The 26,092-nt window shown below is 31.5% G+C and overlaps 1 protein-coding gene across 1 annotated transcript; it reads left to right on the plus strand.

The window, feature by feature from the left end:
* The first annotated feature begins 12,190 nt into the window (after positions 1-12,190).
* Positions 12,191-20,890, plus strand: LOC134274942 (zinc metalloproteinase dpy-31-like). Its single transcript, XM_062757185.1, has 11 exons — positions 12,191-12,589; positions 12,728-12,868; positions 14,672-14,765; positions 15,076-15,187; positions 15,369-15,438; positions 15,587-15,781; positions 15,894-16,020; positions 16,940-17,068; positions 17,440-17,561; positions 18,924-19,042; positions 20,767-20,890. Exons 1-11 carry the CDS (start codon positions 12,203-12,205, stop codon positions 20,888-20,890), a joined length of 1,620 nt encoding a protein of 539 aa, XP_062613169.1. The 5' UTR covers positions 12,191-12,202.
* The last annotated feature ends 5,202 nt before the right edge of the window (positions 20,891-26,092 follow it).

A 26,092-nucleotide genomic window follows, 5' to 3' on the forward strand; every position in this document is an offset into this window, starting at 1 on the left:
AGTTAGTGACCTAATACGGATTCATACAGGGTGTGAAATGGAAATCTGTATTGGGCGAAGCGAAGCCGAGTCCCAATACGGATTTCCATTTCACACCCTGTATGAATCCATATTAGGTCACTAATTGACTGTGTAACGAATTTATCCCGCTGAAGACCTTTTTCAAAAAAAAAAAAATATTTGTGCGTATTATGAAAATATTAAGTTTTAATCTAATAACAATCAACATAAAATATCGTTACGGTAACAAGAAATTTAACTAAACTACCTACGTAAACCGTTTCTTAGCCGCCATTTTTATTTACAATAACAACGCTCCGAACGGAATCGCGTGCCCGATTTTCATATTACACCTCGACGGAGACGTAATACGGAAAATTTCAGGGCGTCATGTGATTAGCTTTTATCCAATCAGCAATCGACAAATTTGTCTGAAGTGGGATAATTGTAAAAATGGAAAGAAAGGCTTTTAAAAGTGTCAAGCGCCTGTGATCACATAATATTTCGTGTATGATATATACGAGTACGTGGAAGTAATTTTTAGAGTCAAAAACTACAATATGACCTCCATAATGTTAACTGTATTTTAATTAACTTCTTCCGTCATTTACTTTGATAAATGACTATTTCACTTCCACATGATTTTATTTGTTTTTGTCTGCTTTTAACAAAAAAAACAAACAAACTCAGTCGTTTGGCAGGAGAACTAAGGAACATAAACTACAATATAGATTAATGATAAAGGTGATGACTCCAACTTTTCTATCGTCTATTGTCAACTCCCCTCATTTATCTATTGAGTAAAACTTCTAGTTGATACTCAAGAATATGCTCTTAATACAGCTCTGTGTAGAACGAGACGACCTTTTGTGAAACATTTTGACAAAATTTTCGTTTGAAGTTATGATCGATATCATGACCATGTCAGCAAATACATTTTATGTGATTAAGACTGAACATGACTCGAAAAAAGGCAAAAACCATTTTCGATATTACTATCAAAGATATCAGCACCAGGGTACACTCTTCGCATTCGTTAACTGCTTTTTTGTCGACCCGTGTTCGTACTGCTTCTCCTCAACTACCTTTGTTTAAATTTTATTGCAGTGTTGAGTATTTGTATTTGTTTGGGGAAATGCACTGTCTTATGTAACCGTTGTAAGTTTCTTTAGTTCCTTACTCTTCTGCATTAGAAGAAAAACACAGTTATTTAAAGTCGCTACCGAGTCGTGTTTAGCATACATATGTCTACAAAATTAACGATTGATTACACTGGACAGTGACTAAGTGATTAATAACATTTGTTACTTAACATGTTTAACTCGTTGAAATAAATATTAAATCTGGAAATTTTTATTTAGAATTTTAAACATAATTTTTACGCTTCAAATTTTTGCGAATTGTCACTGGTGCTAAAAATAAAAATCACTGACGATTTTCATATCAGGTTATGTTTCAAATAATATGCCCAGTTAGAATACCACCAATATACTCGAAACGTGGCAAGTGATTGCAAAATCGCTCCGAAATTTTTTTTTATAAAAATACAAAAGGATTTGCACTAAAAAAAAATCTAAATCAATTATAACAAAGATTTTAGAGGTTGCCGTTTAACCTAATGAATAATCCAAATGAAGAAAAAATATAACTAATTTTCTCAATGTTTGGTTTTTTTCTCACCTAAAATTTACACGCCGTGTTTAAACTCTCTAGTAAATGCACAAAAGATAAAAAAGTTCTCTCTTTATTGGCAAATTAATTGATGAAAATAATTAAAAAGGGGCATACCGCCTCAGTGCTTGTCAAATCATCGGACGATATTGCATATAATGAGGGCACGGGTAATTAATTTGTAGTTATAGTAGACTAGTGTAAACAGGTTTCTTCTAAAAATAACCAGTGCTTACCGACGCCTATTCACTGAGTTAAAAAAGACACGAGTTCTCAGAAAAAAAAATTCTTCACATGTTGATTTATTTTTAGGAAAAATATTTTTGCGAATGCAATGCATGCGCAAATTTGCTAAAAATTTATCTACAGTAAAAATTTCCAGATTTACGGTATTTCATAGCAATTTCACAAGTTATCAAACAAGACAAACGTAGAAAAAATCTTTTCTTTATAAACATTTTTTCTTGAATGTTTGCTTATCTACCGTTCGTTTTCCTTGTTTTTTATGAAAATTAAAAATAATAAATAACAAAAAAATTTACATAATGCCTGGTACCATTTTATGCCGCTCCTATTCCTCAAACTTACCTGGGGTATATCAAATCGGGAAATTTTGATGTTCATAAGTGGAAAGTCCGGGTAGAGAAAAAATTTCGAAATGTGAAATTGCACTTTATGGAAAACTGGCCAAAACATACATTGAGAAATATGAACTTTTGATTGGTTTTTTATATCAACAGAAATTTTGAAATATATCAAAATAATAAAGGCACTGCCACTTGTTCCGGTTATTAAAAACATAAGTACAAGTACTTTAATATAATACTTGTTTTTACGGAAACTTCGAAATAGATTAAAATAATACAGTAAAATGTCCTATTATTGAAAACATAAGCCTTGAGTAAATGTATATTTTCATCAAGATATTAAAAGAAAACTGCTCTACATGTATATTCGCAATTAATTCTTATTGTTTAATTTACCTGCATAACCTTTTATTAGTGATTGCTTTCCATTTCGCTGTCGACAGTGTCATTCGTCGTAAAGGAAAGCACATCGCAAGTTGTTCTAACTGACCTGAAATGTATCTAACAATAATTTTGGGAGGTTCTTTGGCTTAGTTTAAACAATCGATAACTGAAAAAATTTAACTTTTTTGGCACAACGTTGTACAAGTAACACAAATAGTTTTTTTTTCCATATCATTATGCTTTACATACTTTCTGCTTTTAAGAGTTTGAAAATATTTGCTTTTGAAATTTTATGAAATTGAAATATTTCAAATGTAATACTGCTTTCAATTTCCAAACTCCGTACTAAGATCCCTTTTGTAGAAATATATTCCTTTTAAACGTAGAAAGCTTTCTCTCGTTAGGACTAAAATGAATCAAATTATTCAGATAAGAAGGTTTCTCAATATTGAATATTTGTCTTGTAATTCATCTAAGAATATAAATTCTCCTGTAAAATTTATCAAATACATGTATGTGCAAATTATGATTATTACTTAGATTTTTAGTTGTTTTTACAATTATTTCCGTGAATATAATTGGTGTGTAAACTACACTGATGTGTCTCGTATGCTATTCCAAGCGTGTTTCATCATTTCATGATTGTGACGGCACATTTTGCAGTCTTATTCTTATAGTCGCTGGCAACAATGTGTACTACCTTCACTGAGCATATTATCCCCCATCAGTCATATATCGCATGACAATGCAGGACATTACTTCCATATTACTTCCATATGAATATGACTAAAATATACTTTGCTTTTTCTGAGATTAAAAAAAATCATATATGTATTTGTATGTAAAACGTAAATCGCCCATTTTGTCCCTACCCTTGAAGCAGGGGATATAAATCAAGCGATGTTCACAAATCCAACACACAATTTTCTGACAAAAGCCTTTTTATATCAAAATAATAAAGGTACACTTTCTCTCTCTCTCTCTCTCTCTCTCTCTCTCTCTCTCTCTCTCTCTCTCTTACGATCTTATTTAATATTTTTTTAAAAATATATTGGAATTGCAAATATGATTACAAAATTTTGTTGTCGACGACAATCCGTTCCGATTGATGATAATATGTGCAGTAAAAGTAGGTATATATTGTAGTCGACCATAATGTGTTCAATGTGTTCCCTGACATGATGAAATAACTCTATATAGCCGGACATTTTATAATTTCTTGTTTATCAACATCACAATTTGTAAGAATTACTTTAAAAAGCTAATTTTTATGTGTTAAATCACGTTTTCATTTTGAAACATAATAAAATTGGAGAGATGTACGTCAGACTATAAAAACAACAAATAAACGCGTTTTATTCGGAACCGAACTGCAGAACAGTATATATGTGATTTTAATGAACATTTATTGCGGAAAAAATTAACTGTCGGATTTAAAAAAAATATCTTGTAAATTTTTTGGGACAGTCCCTTCAGTGTCAAAAAATCAAAACAAAGAATAGAAATGTTCAGCATAAACATATTTTGAATATACAGACTTCAATAAAAGGAACTGTAAAAAAAAAATACGGCTGACCTTTCAAGGTATTTGGCAAAAAGTCAGTGTCATGAAGTTGCTTTTATTTATCAGTATAGGAATATATTTTGACAATTTTGATTTACCCTTTTTTAAAAATCAACGCAATTTTTATATGAAATTGAACACTTTAATTTGAAAGCGGCCTTATTTGTTAAAATGTTAAGAAGATAACTGTTGAACACAGAATAGTGTATGGATTTCTAAATACAGTAATCATGTACAGGGAAAATGGTCAATTATTTTAAATAGTATTTCTTATTATGATTAACGTTAATCATTGTTAAAGCATACAAAAATGCTGATTTCAACATAATGAGTATGGCAATGTAAAAAAAAAAAAAAAAAAAAAAAAAAAAAAAAAAAAAACACACATGGTAAATAACGGCGACATTTTTCTTCTTTATTTAAGCATTTCACATATAATATTATTATTTTTATGCAGAACACTTTGGATATCCTTCACATGACATTCAACCAATTCATCAATCTATATTATTTTATGTTCATCTTTGATACTGAAGTCTAACAAAGTCTAGACACAATTAACGTTTCGCAATGTAACTATCAACATTCTGAACGCACTTTACAACATGCAAAAGAACGCCTCGTATAAAATGAAAGGAATGGGAAGAATGAAAATAAAGTTAAGAACCAGGACCTTTTATCGTTTATTTTAATATGGCAAAATTTATACAACATCAATCTTTCACTTGCAGTTTTTGGATATCAACCCTCCCGTCTTTTGGAATTTCCCGTCGGCACTAATTGTGCTCCGTTTCTAGAACAGATTTTACTTTTGTGTGTATATGAAGCGGAGCTCAGTGGGAAAAATCTTTTAAATACTTATGTGGTCTCCAATTCAGCATTTAGATATTTCTACCATGTCCTTTCTATGAACAATATTTATACTCTTTACAACGTTGATTCCATATATCAAGTCGATACTATAGTCTAACACAACTGATTCTTATTTTGACTTTTATTAGAAAAAAGACATTTGTGGTAATTTCCAGTTGATTCGATAATCGAGAGCAGTCTTCACGTGCAAATTTCTATAACGAAGCAAATTACTTCTTAAACAAACACGGACAAACAACTTGTTAAATCAACATATTGCATGCTATTGTATATTATGATCTTCTTCAAAAGAAGCAGACGATATGTTTTTAATCCTCTTCCCCGCAGTCACGCATTTTAACGCATATACCATTTCCTATTTCTAACGCAAAATCACGCATATATATCGTTTCCCCGCAATCACGCATTTTCACGCACTTAAAAAAGTTCATTTAATCTTTAATTTAATGCCAATTTCCTTCTTTTTCATACTTGCAAATATCTTATAAAATAAAAAAAGGTATTTCTGTATTAAAATATAACGTCATAAAATTATTTACGCTAAACTTTAGAGAAACGTGTACCACGCTAAAAGGTGCTTGCGGGGAAATGGTAAAGTTCTTTCTATTTCTATGACGTTAACATTAAATGTTTGTTGCATAACAGTTCATTAAGTTGTAAAGAGTTAAGATGAATAAAGTGTTTAATAAATACAAATTGTAAGGCCGTCATTTTTGCAGTTAAATTTCTTCCGTTTATCTAAACATGACACAGTTCGACAGGGTTAGCTTACTACATTATGACACCTGATCCCACTTATAAAGCTTTTAAAATGACTCCTCTCTCAGATCTAGATTTGTATTGTTTTGATGGACGTCTAAGCCCGATTACTGTCCATCGTCCTCACATTTCTTTGCCTAATGTATAGTATACAGAAGAAACACATGACGTCTTTCTGTCTCACTTTTCTTTTATTGGTATTACGACAGGACCACAAGTGATGTGAGTAAACAATATAAATATTTTTATTTGAAACAGTGAAATATATAGTGATAACAAACAATATTCAGATTCAAAAGCTCATTAAAAAATGACAGTTTCACTTGTTTTAAATCTCAATACAAGGGGGTACAAAATAAAATAATATTTCTTTTTAAGCTTTATAGCTTCAACTTGAAGAAATTTTTAGAGAACGATTGTGTTCATGTTATCCAATTTTTTAAACAGCTATTGAAGTAATTATTGTTGCTTTCCTGAATGTCGTGACTGATAATATGTTTTTATTACTTGTCATTGTACATTATCTAAAGTGCATCCTTTTGGCAAAAAGGAAATTTGTCTTGAACGTACTAGCCGATCAAATCTATATTGAATACAATTTAAAGGTAAAATGGAAATTTTTATTCATTGTGTTTTATTTAAAAGAAGGGGCTTTGAAAAGATTTTTTTCATTTGATTTGGTTTTTATCATTTGAATTTAGGTTTCTTGAATTATAATGATCTTTTAAACCATTTTGATATTATCAATCTTTGCTATTTGTTTTTTCAATTATGCGTTTTCTAGGGTTTTCTCGAATGCAGAGTTTCCTATTCTGATGTGAAAACTAAATGTACATACATTTTATTTTATTTACCATATAAAGATAAGAAAACAAAGCAGGAAATAATACATAAATAATTTACCCGAGCAAATATTACACAAGTGTATTCATATTTTCGCCATCATCAACTAATATAGCTTCAGCTGATTAAAATTCATATGCATGGCCAAGGTTAAAGATTTTAAGAGTAAGTAAAACTCCAAGGTCAAACAGTCAAGGCTTTGTACAATGTAACATGGAATGACTCTGTGAACAGGTTGAGGGAGTAAAATATTCAAATGATACACCAAAGACTGAAATCAGACACCAAGGTAAAAGTCAAAAGGTAAAAAAATATATCCATTGAAAAGACATCAAAAGGAATACACACACGTGAATTATGGAAGTCATAGCATCTGTTTTTTTTTTTAAAAGAATATAGCCAAGTTGGGTAAATTTTGCAATATTGAGTCAAAATCCTAGATTATCAGGTACATGTACAATATGTTGTTACCAAAAGAAATCCTTGTCACTAAGAATGCGAATGTGCAATAGCAGAGTCATAGCGCCATCCAAAAATTTGGGTTTTATTTTGTTTTGTTTTGTTTCTTTTTTGCGGGAAAACAGACAAACAAAAAAATACACACATATATAGACAGACATATGGAATGGACAAAACAATAAAATCTGAGTGTGTGATTTTTTTACAATATAAAATTAATGTAATAAGTGCTGCTTATAAATTTTCGAATACAAGGAGAAACGGTGGTCTTAGGCTATGATTCATGTTAAATAACGATGACTTGTGACTCTGTACTTTAATTTTTTTTTTCATTTGTATCTTTACATAAGTCATATACTTTGTAAATAGAAGATGCACATTTTCAATTTATGTCTAATTTTTGTTTCTTTGATAAAGGGGTTGAAGCGAAATAGATATGAATGCAATATCCGTAAAACCGAAAGAACGAGTGCACTTATGGGCCCCGGTAAAATGTGAAAAAATAAACAATTAAATTAAGCAAAAATTTTCATCTCAAATAATTAATTGATATCTAAACCATATGATTCAACAAATTTTACCGCTGAAATCCATGAATATACAAAGAACAAAACTATACAATGTAGTAGGGGCCGGCCGCCATTTGTGGTTTTCTATAGTAAATCGAGAACGGTCATACATTTCAAAGCGTTTGTTAACTATGAGCCTAACCTTGTGCAAACTTGTGCGAATGACAAAAGATGCATAATACATTTAAAAAACTTGTGTGAACGTATGAAATTTGCACACGATTAGGCTGGTACTTAAAATATTAAAAATGTTTAAAAATAACAGTGTTTTTCCTATAGCAAGTGAGAGCTATTTACCTGTATGACCCATGGTGAACCATGTGTGGAATAAATTATTTAAAATACTGATAGTCACGTGAGTTCTACCCAGGTAAACATTCCTCAAATGTGCTCACTGTAAAACATAGGCATGCAGGTTTTGTATCAGTAAGTCAAAGTTGTGCCGCTTAGAGATATTTGTATGTATTTGTTTTTATGAACACCGAAGGGTAAAGAGAGTTTAGTGTCGTTTATAAAAGTGTCAAACATTTTTAACCTTCGTGCAAGACAATGAAACAGTTATTGAAAGCCAACTAAACACTCCTTTTTAATTTCAAATTCAATGAAACTGTTATTGTAATTTTTCAAATGCAAGAGTGCCAATTTCTTAGTTTTATCATTATAGCTACAGACAACTACATAACTTATTCAATATTTTTAAAAACAGGTTTGGCGCAAGAAGTAACATTCCGTATACGCGCCCGACTATGATCCACCATCAGATTGCACAAGTATCGATTTAAATATCTATTCCCTTGATTTACATAAACGAAACTAAAAGAAGGTTCGGTACGAATTTTCCGGATTTAGGGTATCCATGGACATTCAAAAATATTTAATTGTTTCAAATCCATGCTGATTTAAGTGATATTTAACATGCTTTTTAATCAGAAATATCCACTAGTATCAAACTATGACCAATAGAGAACGATTTAGTAATATATTCTAAAGAAAAATGGCACATAAAAAGGGCCCATTAAGTATTGCTTAAGTGCACTTGTCCTTTAATATCTTATTCATCCGGGTAAATCATTTAAGTTTAGTATTAAATGGTGGGGAAGAAAAGGCACAATAATGTTATGAAACATGGAAAGAATTAAAGTTTAATAAATATTTATTTTTTTAAGACAAAATGGGTATATTATGCATTTCGCGTATTTGACTTATGATCCCCATTTTCTCGGTCTATTTCATTTTCGGTTGGTGACATTTACAGAGCACTTCCATTATGATATATCTATCAATTAAAAAATTGCTACATTACTCGATTAATGCATCATTAACAAAGTGTTAAAATCAGTGTTTACGTATATTTACCTTATTTTTCTGTAACCCTACCGCGAGCACGGTAGCCTAGTGGTAGAGCGTTCGCTTCGTAATAGGGAGGCCCGGGTTCGATTCTCGTTCGCGGCGCCGCGTCAAACCTAAGACGTTAACATAGGTAGTGACTGCTCCTTCGGCATCAGAAGTGAAAGTCACAAGTCTTTCGAATATGACCTTAAAAACGTAGGTCCCGTGTCACGGTGGGCGCTGGAAAAGGATCCCCACTGCTCAATGGCCCTAAGTGCCAAGTATAGGTTTAAATTTGAAGCCCTTCACTGGCATACAGTGCTGTCTCCATATGAGTGAAAAACTCTCGAGAGGGACGTTAAACAATATACAATCAATCCTGTAACCCTAGTAGCGGTTATTGGAAAGGGGGTGTACATCAAAATATCGAAGAAAATTTATACGAAATTACATTCTCATTTCCCTTGTTTACAATTATTTAATTATTCCTTAATTTAAAGAAAAGACCTTTACTATTGCTTTTCTATTTCTGTTTATTCTAATTAATCATTTTTGACTCTATTTTATTACACAAGGGGTAATCGACAAATTTTCGAACTATTTCTATATCTGCAGAACTACAATTCAGATTAGAAAAAAATTTGGTACACACATAACCATACACAAGTTCTATAAATAGCATATGCTGAATAAAGCTTTGCTCCTTGTTTGTAACGTCACAATGTAAAAATGACGTCACTATGTAGGTCACTTGTGACGAAAAATGGTTTTTATGGGTCGTACTCGTTCAACAATCGACTTTAAAATTCATTTTAGAAATCCCTTTGCAGTAACGTATAATAATTTGTACACAGTATATTAAGATAAATGGCTTCCTATAAATTCAATCAATGATTGGATTGATCGTTTTACTGAATGAAGGAAGATTTCAAAAATGATACTTGCTATGTTGCCCAGTGAAAGCTAGTTTGAAAAGAGATGTGTTTATAATTAAGCAAGTTGCTATCAAATGCCCCCAATTTACAAATTGAAAAATATTTGAATATCTTAACAATAATATATTAAATACCTAAGATATCGTTTACTTTAGATTTTAAACATATTAGATATGATAAAAAGGAGGCCCCCATTCTCTTTCCATTACTTAAATAAACGTCTCTCCCGAGACAGAAGATTTGGGTTTTGGTGGTCGTCATTCTTATTTTTGGAAAGGATATTCTTATCCATCAATTCTGTTGCCGAGATTTGACAATTTCTGACAAATGAACTGTTCTAGTTATAAAAATTAACTAACATGGAAGAAATATAAAACTCAGAAAAAATTTTCAGATTTTGTAATAGAACGCTTCGGAGATGGTCACGTGACCGCCATTATTACGTGATTCGCGCATGAGCAGAACGGTAACAGATATGCATTAAAATCAGAGAGGACTAATTTAAAATATAATCAACACTGAAACCACATATTATTTCTTTTGTGGAAGTTATTCAATTAGTTCGCGAACTTTTTGATCACTCCTCGTATTTTCTGCATACTGTGAAGAAATTGTCATTATATTGATAATTATCTTTAAGATATGCTATATACATCAATAAAAAGTTCATATGGTACGTGTTTGGTAATTTGAGCCCATATTTTAAAAAGTTGCATTTGAAACTGCGTATTTCTGATACAGCTGTACATATTTATGTGATCAAGTGATCAATACACATTACTGCAGACAGATAAAGAAAATATGTCTGTTTTAGATGCAAAGTCAATGCAACAACTGCTCCAAAAGTTTGAACATTTAAGAATTATCCACTGAAGCTTATTAACCAAACAAATTTCAGCAAATATTAATTTTCAACAATTTTTATTTTCAGTTTTGCAAAAGATCTTTTTACACACAACAAATATTCTAAGTCTTATTATATAAATGAAAACTACATTGAATATATCTTTAATAATATTTATTTAACTGGGAATTTATATGAAAGGCATGCATGTGACATATATTTCACAGTCTGTAGTATGCAAGTATAGAGATCCCTAAAACATTAAGTCCATTCTAAGGTTAGTAATTGTTTCAAGTCTCATTTTTAAAAAAAATGGATTTAACATGTATTATACAATCTACATAATACATACTGCCTGTATAAACATTCTTCTTCTAGTAAATCTGATTACTTAAAAAACATTCTGATATTTCTAAGTTTGAAAAAAAAATCCTACAATTCGAGAAATAAATAAAAAACAGTACAAGGGATCGATTATTTAATTTCCGAGATTAGGGTGTAAAGTACGATTAATGCTATCCGCTTGACCATGATTAAAACATTTCATTAATTCATTACAAAAATAATTAATATTAATAAAATCATTTTCCTTCTACGCTGGCATCTCTTAACGATGACGGAACTAAGGAATAAAACTTTCTTTTAACCAAACAATGCAGACCTGATAAACGGAAAAAAAAAGATACAATTCAACACGATAGGATACACACATGATACGATGAGGTATATGCACGATAGGACTCGATAGAAGTATACAAAATACCGTTATGGGTACTGTACGTAACTTTTGATATTAAACCATTTCTTAAGGAAAAAAAATAATCATATCGTCTTCAAAAGGAATAATTCTTCATCTTCCTTCCTATTTCCCTATCTCCCTAACTAAAATTAAAAAATGCAAAAATATGGAGGATCTAATATAGAATTTAAAGAACATCATGATGATAGTATTGATAAATATTCAGAATATCAAACATTACAAAGAAAAAAGTTTTATTTATTTCTGGATTTAAAACCATTTGTTTTTTCACTTACAACTTTATTCATTTTTATATGTAAGGTAAGCAAACTTACTATTGCAGTGATTGAATATCATAACTGATTGATTTTTAAAGTTTACTTCTGTATGAGATTATTGGACTTTCCTCAAACGAAAATTTGAGGGAAAAAACGAAAAATGGGATATGAAATATAAAATCATTTGCATGTAAATAAAAAAAATGCTGAAAAACTCCATGTTATGTAAAATTAATGGTTGTGTATGATTGGATATCCAGTATTCTTCAATAGAGTTACTATGGAGCAATATTACGAAACTCAAAAGTACATCCGGATTGGAGGGTATATAAGAGATAAATTTCAAATTCTTTTAACATACCAGCACCATGCTGAGATTAGTTATTATTGCAGCACTGGTGACAGTTCTGTTTGCAAGTCCAGTGGAGAAGGATGGAAACGGGAAAATTGCTTTAGAGAGTCTTCAGGAACTGCTGGACGACGCTGACATCGACGAAACAAACCCCAGTAATAGAGGTTTTGAGGAAAACGAAATAGACTTCAAGGCAGACGATGGAGATGAAGGCGAAAGTAAGGAAGACAGTTCTACTGTAGAAAGTGGAGAAAGCTCTGAAGAAGAACCGGATGAAACCAAACCTTCAGAAAGAGGCTTCTCCGAGGGCGAGGAAAAAGCAGAGCGAGCTTTTGATAGCTCCCTGGCATCATCAATGTTCCAACTGGATGAAATGATAAGCTCAGCAAATCCAGGAATGAAGGTAAATTTATTAAAGATAATTAATTTGTTGTAACAGAAGAATAACATTTTCATTTTCAAGTTTTCCAAAAATATGAAGGCACTTTTTGGTAGAAAATGTTTAAAAAAGTGTTTTGATTAAGTTTTTTTATCTATCCAGACCTCAAAACGAAGCATGGAAGACATGGATATGCTAGATGGTGATGTTAAGTTGGACAAAGAATCTGCAGCCGAACTTGTAGAATTTTACAAAAGAAATCCTCAATTCCTAAGACTTAACAACAACGGATCGGAACCAGCTGTAAGTTGAAACTTACTGTAACTCACTTTTCTTTTTAAGAAATCTTTCCAAACTTCTCCATTTTTACAAGAAACATATACGCCATAGGAGGAAATACAGGCATGATAAAATGAAAAAAAATTATTGTCGGGAAAAAAAAACTCAGCCTGATAAGATAATTAATTAAAGTTTAAAACTGCTAATAATTGTTTTAAAAAAGATAATGTTATCGACACAAATTAGATCATTATTTTAATTCGATTTAAGATATATTTTTGTAAAACTATTTGCGCGTTTTCATTAATTATTATGATTTAATTGACTGCATTGTACATTGCGAAGAGAATGGAGATTATGCTTTAGAAATAAATATATATTTTTTTTAAATAATAATAATAGAATAGATTTCCTTATACGATTCAATGCTTTTAAGTCTCAGGGAGTAAGCTTTTTCAAGTGATTTTATTTTTTAAAATACTTTTAATTAACGATTTTAATGAAGTATCGATAATTTAAAGATAATTTAAACTTCTTTCCCCTTTTTGTTGCTTGGCTCAATAGACTTACTATGATTATAATCCAGTAAAGATTTTCTCATTCAATGTTTTGCAAAGATGAGGAGCGAGAATCGTGATGAGAAAATCTGAGTTAATTTTTTTGGTTCTTTAAATCTTAAACTTAAACATAATTAGTGGATTTTCCTTCGCCAGGTGCGCGGCACTTAAAGAAAAAAGTCACGTATGAGACATTAAAAATCGGAGTTCCGTTTCACCATAGCCATGATGAAAAAATAAACCTCAATGTTCAATGGCTCTGAATGCCAGGTCTAAATTTTAAGCTCATGACATTGATATAGTGACGTTCCTATATATTCGGGAAAAAAATCCGAATGGGACGAAAGGCAACACACAGTTGATTACTTATCTAGGAGCCAAGTAAAATATTACAAGTAAGTATGCTCCAAATTTTGAACCTTTGGCGATAGGTAAATGCCTTTTTTACTTAAAAAAATATTAATTGAAATCAAATTATCTGTAAATATACATGATATAATTTGGGTACGAAAGTTCGCTTGTATAAGTATAAGATCACCTGTATAAGCATAATTCCTATGGCATAAGAGTGCCTTACATGATCAAGTATTGACATTTTGAACCATATATTTTAAGGCATTTCTTAAGTAATAATTGATGAGAAACTTATGTTAGAGAAATCATATCGACAGAGCAATATGTTTTCTCTCAATTCTATATTAGTGTTCAACATATCTAGAGATTGACATCATCTAAAGGCATAGACACTACAAATACATATACGAGCTTCTTAGATGTGGTATCGTTTTTAAAATAATATTTTTCTTTGCTTACTTAAAAAGAAAGCATTCATTCTTTATTCACACATTAACCATCTCTAAAAAGTACACGAGTCAAACGTTCTCGCTCAATAATGTTATGACCCCCAAACCTCAAATTTAAACAAGCTCTGATGGGGAAAATAGTTTGGAAACTGAAATTTAGTCCTAAAAAAGGAATCAGACATTTTGAATGCTCAAAGATTTGATTACTCATTATTTATGAAAAATTTAATTATCTGATTACACATGAGATTAACCATACATTTTTCAAAAAATAACATTGCACATGTATATACTGTTAGCTTTTGCATTAGCATTATTCCAAGAATAATGCAAGCAATCTCTTTAAGACAAGATTATATTTAAAAAAAAAAACTACCCCAAAACAAGAAATCTGTTTGCAATAAATAAACACGTAAAATATTACATGTTTATTGCATTATTTTTAAGGACTTTATTTTTTCTCGTAGCCACCTGAGCCATTTGACAAACGGAAAGTGTACAATGTTCCAAAGTGGACTTTTCCAATCAGATATAGAATGCAAATTGCCTCTTCTTCACACAGTATGAAATTATATAATTTCTTAGTTTATTAATTGGCTTTCAATAGTTTTAAAACTGATTTATTTTGTTAACAACAATATTTATAAATTATATTCATAAATTATATAAAAGCATTAATTATGATGGATAAAATTATCGCTTATCATTGTGATAGAGAAATTCAATACCTGCTTGTTTTAAATTAATTTATTTCAAATATTTTTTGTCTATTATTTTGTGCAATGTCACTAAATAAGGCAATTTCTTAGATTGTTTTATATGATAACAGAAGATATGCTATGTGACATAAAATGGTAAAATTCTATTGCAGGAAATCTGATAAGACGGGCAGTGAACATCTGGCGAACGCAAACCTGTATTTCATTCGTCGAAAGATCATCAATCTCTGCACCAGCAATCAATTTTAAGGAAAACGAATCTGGGTATAAAAACGTTGACTAAACGCGTCTTTGAAAAATAAGACTAAAAAATCAATTTTTGTACCAAAAATATGACATGTGATATGTGTTTTCCTCAAAGTAAGCTTAATCAGCTATGTTTCTCGTTTTAAAAAGAGGATGTTTAATGAGTAAGAATCCTAACACAAAATTACATTTTTTGCAGATGTTGGTCTTATGTTGGCAAAAGACGTTCTGGTATTAACGACATAAACCTCCAAAATGGCTGTAAATACGTAAGCCAATTATTCCACACGTTATTTTTTTCTGTATTTATGTAATGCTATGTAAAAGAAAATACTATTTTTTCTCAATCTCACATTTAGTAAAGGGATGTGATTTTTTGTGAGTTTGTAAATTTTAGCAAAAAAATTTCCATTTTAGTTAGGAATAATCCTCCATGAGATCGGACATGCCCTGGGTTTGTGGCACGAGCAAAGCAGACAGGACAGAGATTACTTTGTCTCGATATTAACAAATAACATTAGAAGCGGAACTGAACACAACTTTTTGAAAAGACCCGGAGTAACCTACGGAACAAGATATGACTATGGATCAGTTATGCACTATTCTGACACGGTGAGGGAATGTTTTTCTAATATTTTTTTAAGAAACAGGAAAAATATCTGATATCAGATTGAGGTTGTACATTAGTCCGCATAAAGATAATACGCACATTTTTATTTTACAGGCTTTTGCGAAGTCAAGTGGCTTGAAGACAATCGTAGCCAAACAGAGAGATTATTCAAAAACAATGGGACAAAGAGCTGGTTTATCATTTAATGATATCCGAGCCATTAACTACCACTATTGTCAGAGTACGTTAGACTACTAAAGTTCTTTTTCTAATATGCTTTATTTTAATGCAATAAGTATTTTGATAGCCCGGTTACCCATCAACTGGCTAATTTCTTTATTTCTTTCCATAATCCTTTCAACGCTAGAACACCTTATCTTATCCTCCTTCAATGAGTAAAATGTCTGTAAAACAGTTTGTCGTGTGTTGCCACCTTTGTGACGTTTAATAGTTTGTTTGAAATTAACAATGACATATAATTTTTAGCAGACACAAAATATCAAGATGAGAAAAAAAATAATTTTGTAAAGGGGATAATCCAAATTTACAGTCATTACCACTTAGAGTTGACAGAAAAATCATGAAAATGGGTCTGAAAACGCTAAAACATAAATTTTAACAACAAACAAAAATGGGGTGGAAGGAGGTAAATAAACTTTGAAAAAAAGTCTGTCCTCCAAGGATTTAGATGGGAGAAAAGGCAGATTGACGCACCGCGTGGTCGGAATTTCATTTGTTAGATTTTGATTGGTCAATCTCTTTCTCTCTCTCCTAAGACATGAAACAAAATGACCATTATAAAATACAGCTATACAATATTTCAGACTTTCACATTCAAGGAGGACACTTATTGATTACAATAAAAAATTTTAAGTAAACTTAAATTTATTTATTATTTGTAAAAGTTTTTTTTTTCAAAAGCCAAAAAAGCATCGTGTATTATCAAAAGATTAGAAATTAGTACTGCTATTTTCAAGCAAACTGACTATTAGTCCAACTGATTTTACGTGATCCTTTGTCATAACTGTGGTCATGTTTTCTTGCGGGCATAAAACTTCGGTACTTCGTGAAAGAAATTTGGAAAAAGAAAGCAAGTACATTTTTCTGCAAAAAATTTTCTTCCAGGAGTTATGTATTAAATGATTTATTCAATATTGAAGGTAGATGCTCAGGAGGATTGACATGGTCGAGATGTAGAAACGGCGGTTATAGAAATCCTAGAAATTGTGGACGTTGCAAATGCCCGGAAGGATGGATTGGACAATATTGCCAGTATCCCAAGAACCCATGTAAGAAAGATTTCGGATTTTTTGACAATTTTAATAAAACCATTAATGATGAAACAAATAATGCCTAAATAATTTTCAACATTGAGTCACAAAGGATGTAAAGGTGACTTCTCCTAGCTAATTTAAACATTTTTAGACAAAAAGACCAGAGAGTTATTTTTTCTAAAGAATATCTTTGTCGAAAAAATAAAACTCGACCATTTATCATTCTTAAGGTGTCTTTTAAATATCGCTCTCAATCATCAACTGAAATAAAATCAAAATAACAGAATGTCGTATCACAATTCTTCATGAAATATATAAATTTAATTAAAACATATCTATCACAAATTAATGGGTTTAATAATTCTTAAATACTTTCATAACTTCAGCAACCTCTGCATGTGGATCTAAGTATCGAAATGCCGCCTCAACTTACAGATATCTAAACACACCTGGGTATTTCAGTCCGGGAAGATATCCAAATAATGCCGATTGTACCTGGAGAATTCTAGTAAGTAGTCTTATCTTATAATAGTTATTACTTTATTTAGTATTGCAGATTTTGTTTTAAGGGGATTGTGCTACATGTACGAGGGTTGTTAGAAAAGTTCGCGGACACATTGAATTACGGAAAATCTGTTATGTACTGTGAAGTATGACCTATGTCTGAATGAATTCCTACATTTTATTTATTGGTATGTAAAAAATCAGGTCCATATTTTAAAATCTTGAAATTTTACAACTATTTTTACTATGGGGTCATGGGATTCACGGAGCAATCATTTGACGTAAGCGACGTGACAACCAGATTTCAAGCCGTTAAGCTTTGTCGCAGTTATATTTATAACTCTTTCATTTCTTAGATTTTTCGTATCTTTTTTCTACTTTAAAATTGAATATCTATATCAAGACATGATACTTTTCTACTATAATGTCTTTCGTACTGATTCGTATATTATTGAGATCTTAAAAAAATTAAAAAAAACGTCTATGCAGTTAATCAATCAGGTATGGAAACTATGCAAAACCATATAGGCGCAACGCAACGTTCATGCGATAAGGGGGTATTGAAGTATCGATGGAGTTAATCATTCAAAATGTCCCTCCTTCCATTCTTATGAAGCTATAACCATTTGAAAACTTGTTCTTTGTATGTGAAGGAAATTCCTGGCAGCATCTTGAACATTTTAATCTCTTTTTAGTTATTTTCCTATCTGCACACATAATTTTTACGTAGTGCAGTGCTCCATGACGCTCAATGACGTTCCGATTTTTGGCTGTCTTTTTACGCGTTGATCATTTATGAACGGCTACAAATCAGTCATATACCATCCAATTTAGTTCAAAATTTCTCCCAGTGACGTTTTCTGTATTCTTTAGTAGCAGGTAAAATATCATAAATCTCTTTGAGATACAATTGTGCAATTTTTAATTTTAATAAATAGTCTTTGTGATGTAAACGTGCCAAAATGTAGCATGCTCCATGAAGCAAGTTTTATCAAAATAAAAATGCTGTATATTTGTCAATAATCACGAAAGAGCACCAAATTCTTGTATATTTATTGGAAAAAAGGTAAAGATTTTATCTTAAAAGTTTGACCGGTTTTGTGGAAATAGCGCGCTCACAATAGAACTTGTCCGCGAACTTTTCTAACACCCCTCGTATGTATATAGCTTATTTAAAATTTCATATGAAAGTCATCCTTAGAAAATTTAGAAATACAGACGAAAGCCAACATTAAAGAATTTCTTTAAACGCTGAAATGTAATGTAGTAATTTTAGATCATTGATTTTATTTTCCATACGGAATTGATATTGATTGTTTTAAGAGCTTACCGAGAGGGGGGGTAATGTTTGACCTTTCATCTTTAGGCTCCTTCAGGAAAACGTGTTCGACTGGAATTCGTTGGGACTTTTAATTTAAGGTGCAACACGAGGTGCTTAGATTATGCAGAGGTTCGTTTCAGCAGTGTGTCAAACACAGGGCCGAGGTATATACATTTGAAATGCATACTTACATGTACTTAGTTTAATGATCCAATTTTCATGTCGATCATGTCGGAAAAAATCTCTAATAATACAATAACATGTTCTTTATCTCCTTCCTTTTATCCATATATGAAATTTTGATCATGAAAATTATAAAGTTTATGAAATCAAATGAATTTTAGCTCACCTGAGCTTATCACCCATTGTCCGTCGTCCGTCTGTCCGTCCGTCCGTCCGTCTGTCTGACCGTCCGTTCGTCTGTTAACTTTTCACATTTTCAACTTCTTCTCAAGAACCTCTTGGCCAATTTTAAGCAAACTTGGTACAAAGCATCCTTGAGTGAAGAGGAATTCAAATTGTTAAAATAAAGGTCAGATCCCCTTCCAAGGGGAAATAATCAAGAAAATACAAAAATAGGGTGGGGTCATTAAAAAATCTTCTTCTCAAGAATCACTAGGCCAGAATAATTGAAACTTATGTGGAAGCATCATGAGGTAGTGTAGATTCTAAATTGTAAAAATCATGACCCCTGGGGGTAGGGCGGGGCCACAATAGGAAATCCAAGTTTTACATAGAAATATATAGGAAAAATCTTTAAAAAACTTCTTCTCAAGAACCACTTCGCCAGAAGAACTGAAACTTATGTGGAAACATCCTGGGGTAGTGTAGATTCTAAATTGTAAAAATCATGACCCCTCGAGTAGGGCGGGGCCACAATAGAGAATCTAAATTTTACATAGAAATGTATAGGAAAAATCTTTAAAATTCTTCTTCTCAAGAACCAGTGGGCCAGGAAAGCTGACACTTATGTGAAAATATCCTGGGGTAGCTTATATCCTAAATTGTAAAAATCATGACCCCCGGGGGTAGGGCGGGGCCACAATAGGGAATCCAAGTTTAACATAGGAATATATAGGAAAAATCTTTTAAAAACTTCTTCTCAAGAACCAGTAAGCCAGGAAAGCTGAAACTTATATGGAAACATCCTGGGGTAGTGTAGATATTTAATTGTTAAAATCATGATCCCCGGGGGCAGTGTGGTGCCACAATGGGAAATCCAAATTTTACATAGAAATATATAGAACAAATCTTTAAAAATCTTCTTCTCAAGAACCACTGGGCCAGGAAAGCTTAAACTTAAATGGGAGCATCCTGGGGTTGTGTAGATTCTAAATTGTTACCCCCGGGGTATGGCGGGGCCACAATAGGGAATCCAAGTTTTACATAGAAATACATAGAAAAAAATCTTTAAAAATCTTCTTCTCAAGAACCACTGGGCCAGGAAAGCTGAAACTTATGTGGAAGCATCCTTAGTTAGTGTAGATTCTAAATTGTTAAAATCATGACCCCGGGGGGTAGGGAGGGACCACATTAGGGAGTCATAGTTTTATATAGAAATATATTGGAAAAATCTTCTTCTCAAGCACCAGTGGGCCAGGAAAGCGAAACTCAGAAGGAAGCATCATTGGGTAGTGTAGATTCTAAATTATTAAAATAAAGATGGGGGTTGGGATGGGTTAGGGGGGCCACAATAGATGTAAGTAGAGGGGAAATCTGGTAAAGAACTGCATCACCAAAGTTACTAAGGTGAGCGATGTGGCCCATGAGCCTCTTGTTTAGTTTTTAATCACGATTAAAAGCTGCTTTTACTATAAACTGTTTACATTATCAGTTTTTAATATATTTTTACCCCTAATTATAAATAAGAAATACGATTTATTTTCAGGTATTGCTGTTACCGAAGACCAACAAGAGTATTTTACTCCCGTGGCCGAGTAATGCTGCTCCTATTCAGGGCAGATGCCAATTACGTAGCAAAGGGTTTCCGGGCAAGATACAGATATATCTAAAAAAAAATGTAAGCCTAGGATTCTTTTTTTTTAATCAAATTTAAAGTTTTTTAAACAGAAATAATGTAATATCTTTTACTTCGTTTTTAAAGCTTTCAAGATATTTTGTCAAAACATTTAGTTATATGGGGAACTGTTTAATGCTTTTATTACCGAGTATACAGTGTTCCTCTAAATAGTAGTAAGCACATTTGAGAAACTGTATTAAGGTATGTCACTCGTCAGCTTTTTAGAAAAGTTCACGCAGAACCTCTTACTTCAAAACTACTTATTTAAAAAACTCAATTTTTATAACATATTTAATTTCAACAATGTTAATGTTCAACATTCAACGAAAAAACTGCTCAAAAAGCTACAAAGAAGCAAGAATTATGAGGGACTATTTCTTGTTGTGGAAGGATATTTAGCAGATAATTCTGCAAATCTGCACATTTATAAAATTTACTATCTTGGAACTTGAGCCTCACAAACTTTTACTCGGAGAATATTTTCCGTTATGATATTGCTAGGAATATTTAATATAGGTCTTAATTTATATTTTTATAACACGTTTTAAACCTTCCTTCTACGAACTTTGCCAAAAAATGAAGATATGTCAAATAAGTCAAGATAAAATTTACACCATTTTTCGCCTGAAAATCACATATTTTGAAAATTATTTCAAATTTGATATCACTGACCCCAACTTTTTCTTTCATTATTTTAAAGTACACGATACTTGTGACTGATCAGCACTTAAGTCGTAAAAAGCTTGATTTAAGAAAATGCTTTATTGCCCATTTAGTTTTTAAATACCCCAAATATATCACCTTTTATTGCAAAAAGGTCACACAATAATTTACGCGCATTAATTTGCAAGATTTGTTCAATGATAAATATTATTCAAAATACTTTATGTACAATAAAATCATATTCATTGCCATTGTTGCATTTGATAAAATATGATAAAAGTTAAAGTAATTAACCACAAAGTTTAAATTTAAGTGCAAAAAGGTCAACTTCATTGTACCGTAGATCAGTAAGATGAACACTGACGCCCTATTTTCTCTGCGATTTTGAGTCACCCTATATGAGTACTTATCCAAAATATACTTCTCAAAAAATCCTTGATTTAACAAATTTCACGAGTGACATACCTTAAAATCAAATTGTTGAATTTCGTTTATAAAAGAGAGCCAGGCCTAAAATAATTATAAATTTCGTACGCCATAAAAAATTCTGTATTTTAATATATCTAAATATTTAAGCAAATAGATTTAATCATTTGCAATGAACTTGCCTTTCTGAAGAAAATAATTCATTTAATTCTGTATTTACAAATTAATATGAATATTTATATCTTTCTTTTTTTTCAGGATACTGAATTCGAAAGGAAACAAATGCTTTAATCCCCGCTCTCTCTCTCTCTCTCTCTCTCTCTCTCTCTCTCTCTCTCTCTCTCTCTCTCTCTCTCTCTCTGCTTTCTGCTTTAACATGTATGCAAAGTTACATACGCTTAGAAATAAAGTTTTTTATCAACTCCTATTTTGTTTATTTTATTTGTTTGTTTGTTTTATGATTGCTTTATCAATCAAATTCGGGTTACTTTTATTGTGAGGAACCGAACAAATTAAATTCATTAATCGATGGTTCTCTGGCCTTTTTTATCATAAACCTTTTAAGTTCTTATGACAATCGATTTTGTTTGCTTATGGTTTAATAATACAATAATTTAAAAAAAAAAAAGAAAAAGAAAACACACAGAAGTGTGCCAAAGCATTTTTCACAAACAATGAAAATGTCTCAATCAGATAGAGAATTCAAACCTTTCTCGAGATTGTGTAAAAAAAAAAATCCAAATTAACAATAATGTTAATACTTTTTTAGTTATCTGACAAATGATTATAGCAAAAAATGTTTATAATTTTAATTTTGAAAAAAAAAGAACACATAATTCTTTTTTTTCATTATTACTTTAAATCATATGTAAGGACATCGCAACGTACCTTACCTACTGATAGTTCTTCAAGCGTAAGATATTCCTAAATTAAGATTATAATGCCATCAGATGTTCGTGAACAAAAAATCAGCATGCATTACCAGGGGCTTTGAAAAGATATCAATTGATGAAAATTCTTGCTTACTTCAAAGAAAAAATATCATAAAATTAGTAAACGGGTGCTTGAGGACGACAGTCACATTCTATTTTACGCAAGAAGGCTACTCTGCGTAAGAATAATAATATTGGTGCTATTCCAACTACTACTATCGATACATCTCACGTTACTTGACTACACTCTGTCAACAGGGAATTGCCAGTTGTAGTATTGTAGGACTATAACCCTGGTCATCTAAAAACTGACTCAAGTCAAAAACAGACTTTGAATACTTTGATTGTCAAGGAAGTCAACTTAAAACATGCAAAATTAAAAAAAAATAATAATAAACCAGAGGTACTGTGAGCAATGAGCTGAGTATATGTAAATGATACCCCCACCTCCCATATGAATAAAATGACAGTGTCCATGTTTTGCCATGGGAAACCCAAAATATGTAACGATCAAAAAGTAACATAGGAGGTGCACAATGGCAATATGTAATAAAGATTCCCTGAAAGTCTCATTCAATTTAATTCAGTGGTATGAGAGGAGTTGCGAATAAGAGACGGGTACCCAAAAACCTTACAGACGGACTTGCAAACGGACGGACAGACGTACAGACATCCCGATTTCTATATACTCTCCTCCTGCTTTTCAAGCGGGGGATACAATGAATTTTATTCTGAAATGTGAAGCATATTCAAACATAATATCACTCATCAATACCGCTTTATCGAATGAATATAAACGTACAAACATTAACAAAATTAAAATGTTTTTATTTCGCTATGCTGTATCCGTCATTTTGATTAAAATCTACCACAGATGACGTGTTATATGTACATCAAGTAACTTGGGAATTGATCATGGCGTATAAAGAGAATTTGACTAGGACGGCATGTACAGAGATACATAAAATGGAGTTTAAAAGCAAATATCGTGAATATTATGTAAAATTCATATAAAGTTCAGTTAATTAAACAGGTATGCTATTTTATTTTCATCCATTATATTCTCTTCCGAAGACTGTCAGCTATATACTTATCCCGGTCGGCTTTTCCTCTGTCATTCGTGACAAAAATTATTCAACAGAACAACAATCAGCTGGATATTTCTTAACATAAGATTTACACAGATGGAAAGTTTGTCTTCTAAAATACTTGGAAAGTGCTGCTAGAACCCCGAGTTAAGCATGCTTTTACGAAAGATATCGATTTATATGTATAAAATTCAAAACATCGGGTAAGGTTAAGTGCGTATGTGTGGAATATTTATTTCACTGACAGGACGGTGGGATTCTAGAAGCACTTTTTAAGCAAAATAGATGTTTTTCAACTCAAATAAATTAATAAACTCCGGGATATTGTTGTTCTGTTAGCTTTTTATTTAGGAAAATTTCGCTATCAATAGAAACCAAGTGATGCTATGGTGGTGGTGTCCCTCTTTGCGGTAGACACTATTTTATCTTTATGCAATGGTAAATAATAGTTTACGTTTATCAGCGGTTTTAGTAAATTATCAAACTTAATTTTCTTTAAAAAGTCTAAATTTCCCGAGAAATGACTTATATGCTTCCTTAACATACCCGTGTAGAAAAATAAGCATTTTGGAAAAGGAAATCCCCTTAATTACTCTAATGATAAATAAAATAATACACATTACATTAAACAGATTATTTCTTTAATCTTTAGTCTCTCATTGTTAAAAATAGAAACAAGAGAAAACTTATGGTGGATTTTTGTCAATCTCTGTTTTAAAAAAAATAATATGGCCAATGTAGACCTCATCAAGGGTTGTATTTAAGAGTCAAAATCAGCAAGCATCGAGCATTGAATGGAAAGTCAAAATTTTATTTTTTCAAAAGCTTTTGGTATATGAAAGATTTTGTCTTACCTAATGCTAAAACACAATTAAAATTTTTTTCGAACGTATGAAGGGACTGCTATCCAAGGAAATTCATTTCCTTAGCAACGGGTTCATAAATCCTTATGAAAATCAATGATTTTTAGACATTTTTCTACGAATATGTTTTCTGAACGTGATAAGATAAGGTATTTTGGTTACTTTATTTGTTAAAAGATGGAATTACTTTATTCTCCAAAAATAGGAAAAACAAAATTTCTGTAGTGATATTGTTGCCATGACAACGGGAAAAGAACATGGCGTCAATGCTTATTAATTTTAAAAAAAGTTACATATGTTTATCACTTTATTCACAAAATCTACAACCACTGCTGGAAAAATGAATGGTATGATCTTGTTAGGGTTTATCTATATGTCATATCTATACAATAAAATTTGCAGGCAACTTTAGCAGAAAAAAGTTACAAATGGTTAAAATGAGTGAAAATCTGGCATTTATAAGCTTTTTTGAAGGGGTGGGGGTAATTTGAATACATGTTCAGTGTCCATTATATTGGCCATATTGGTTCCGATCAAAGCATACTCATAACTTTACTATTGTTAATAAATAAATGCACATTCAATTTCAAAAGGAATTTTATATTCCTCACAAACGAAACTTGGAAAGGGGGGGGGTAGGAATCACCTTGTTCACCGATCCATATGTACCGGGGTATGTAAAATTTTGACTTGTCCATAACATTTCAATGAAGTGCCACTGAAAGTTCATACTTGATATTAAGATTGCTTGCGATCGAGAGATGTGTCAAAAACTTGACTCAAGGTCATTTGAACAAGTTCAAGGTCATTGGTAGAAGAAAAGTGCAACCTTTGCCCATTCTGTAACATTCTAATGAAAAGACTTGGTTTCATCTTGGGAATTATTTTTAAGCTGTAGGTTTGTCATTACCTTGACCAAAATTCATTTGAACATGTTTGCCCTTGACTCAAGGACATAGCTTTTTCAAGGTCACTGCAGTAAAAGTGTACTATATGAGTTTGGCACATTTACATATTTAACTTCGAATGAAGGGAAATTGGAAGTTTGTGCTCAACACATCGGTTTTACTACCTATGACTTGAGTATTTGTCATAGTCATTTTTGGTAAGTATATCTGCACAAGTAAAATTTTAAAAGGTTTCAAATTAGTATTTAGACCTTTTTTGTAATAAAAAACATTTAATGCAGTAGCAGGAGGGTTGGTATCATTTTATTAGCTTG

The sequence above is a fragment of the Saccostrea cucullata genome, unplaced genomic scaffold (assembly GCF_032062105.1).
Source record: "Saccostrea cucullata isolate Sc308-1 unplaced genomic scaffold, CSIRO_AGI_Scuc_v1 ctg816, whole genome shotgun sequence".
NCBI classification, from domain to species: domain Eukaryota; kingdom Metazoa; phylum Mollusca; class Bivalvia; order Ostreida; family Ostreidae; genus Saccostrea; species Saccostrea cuccullata.

Coding starts and splice junctions, on each gene's coding strand:
- LOC134274942 (XM_062757185.1), top strand. CDS start 12,203: ATGCTGAGATTAGTTATTATTGCAGCACTGGTGACAGTTCTGTTTGCA. Junction 12,590..12,727: donor CAGCAAATCCAGGAATGAAG/GTAAATTTATTA, acceptor TTATCTATCCAG/ACCTCAAAACGAAGCATGGA. Junction 19,043..20,766: donor GTGTCAAACACAGGGCCGAG/GTATATACATTT, acceptor ATTTATTTTCAG/GTATTGCTGTTACCGAAGAC.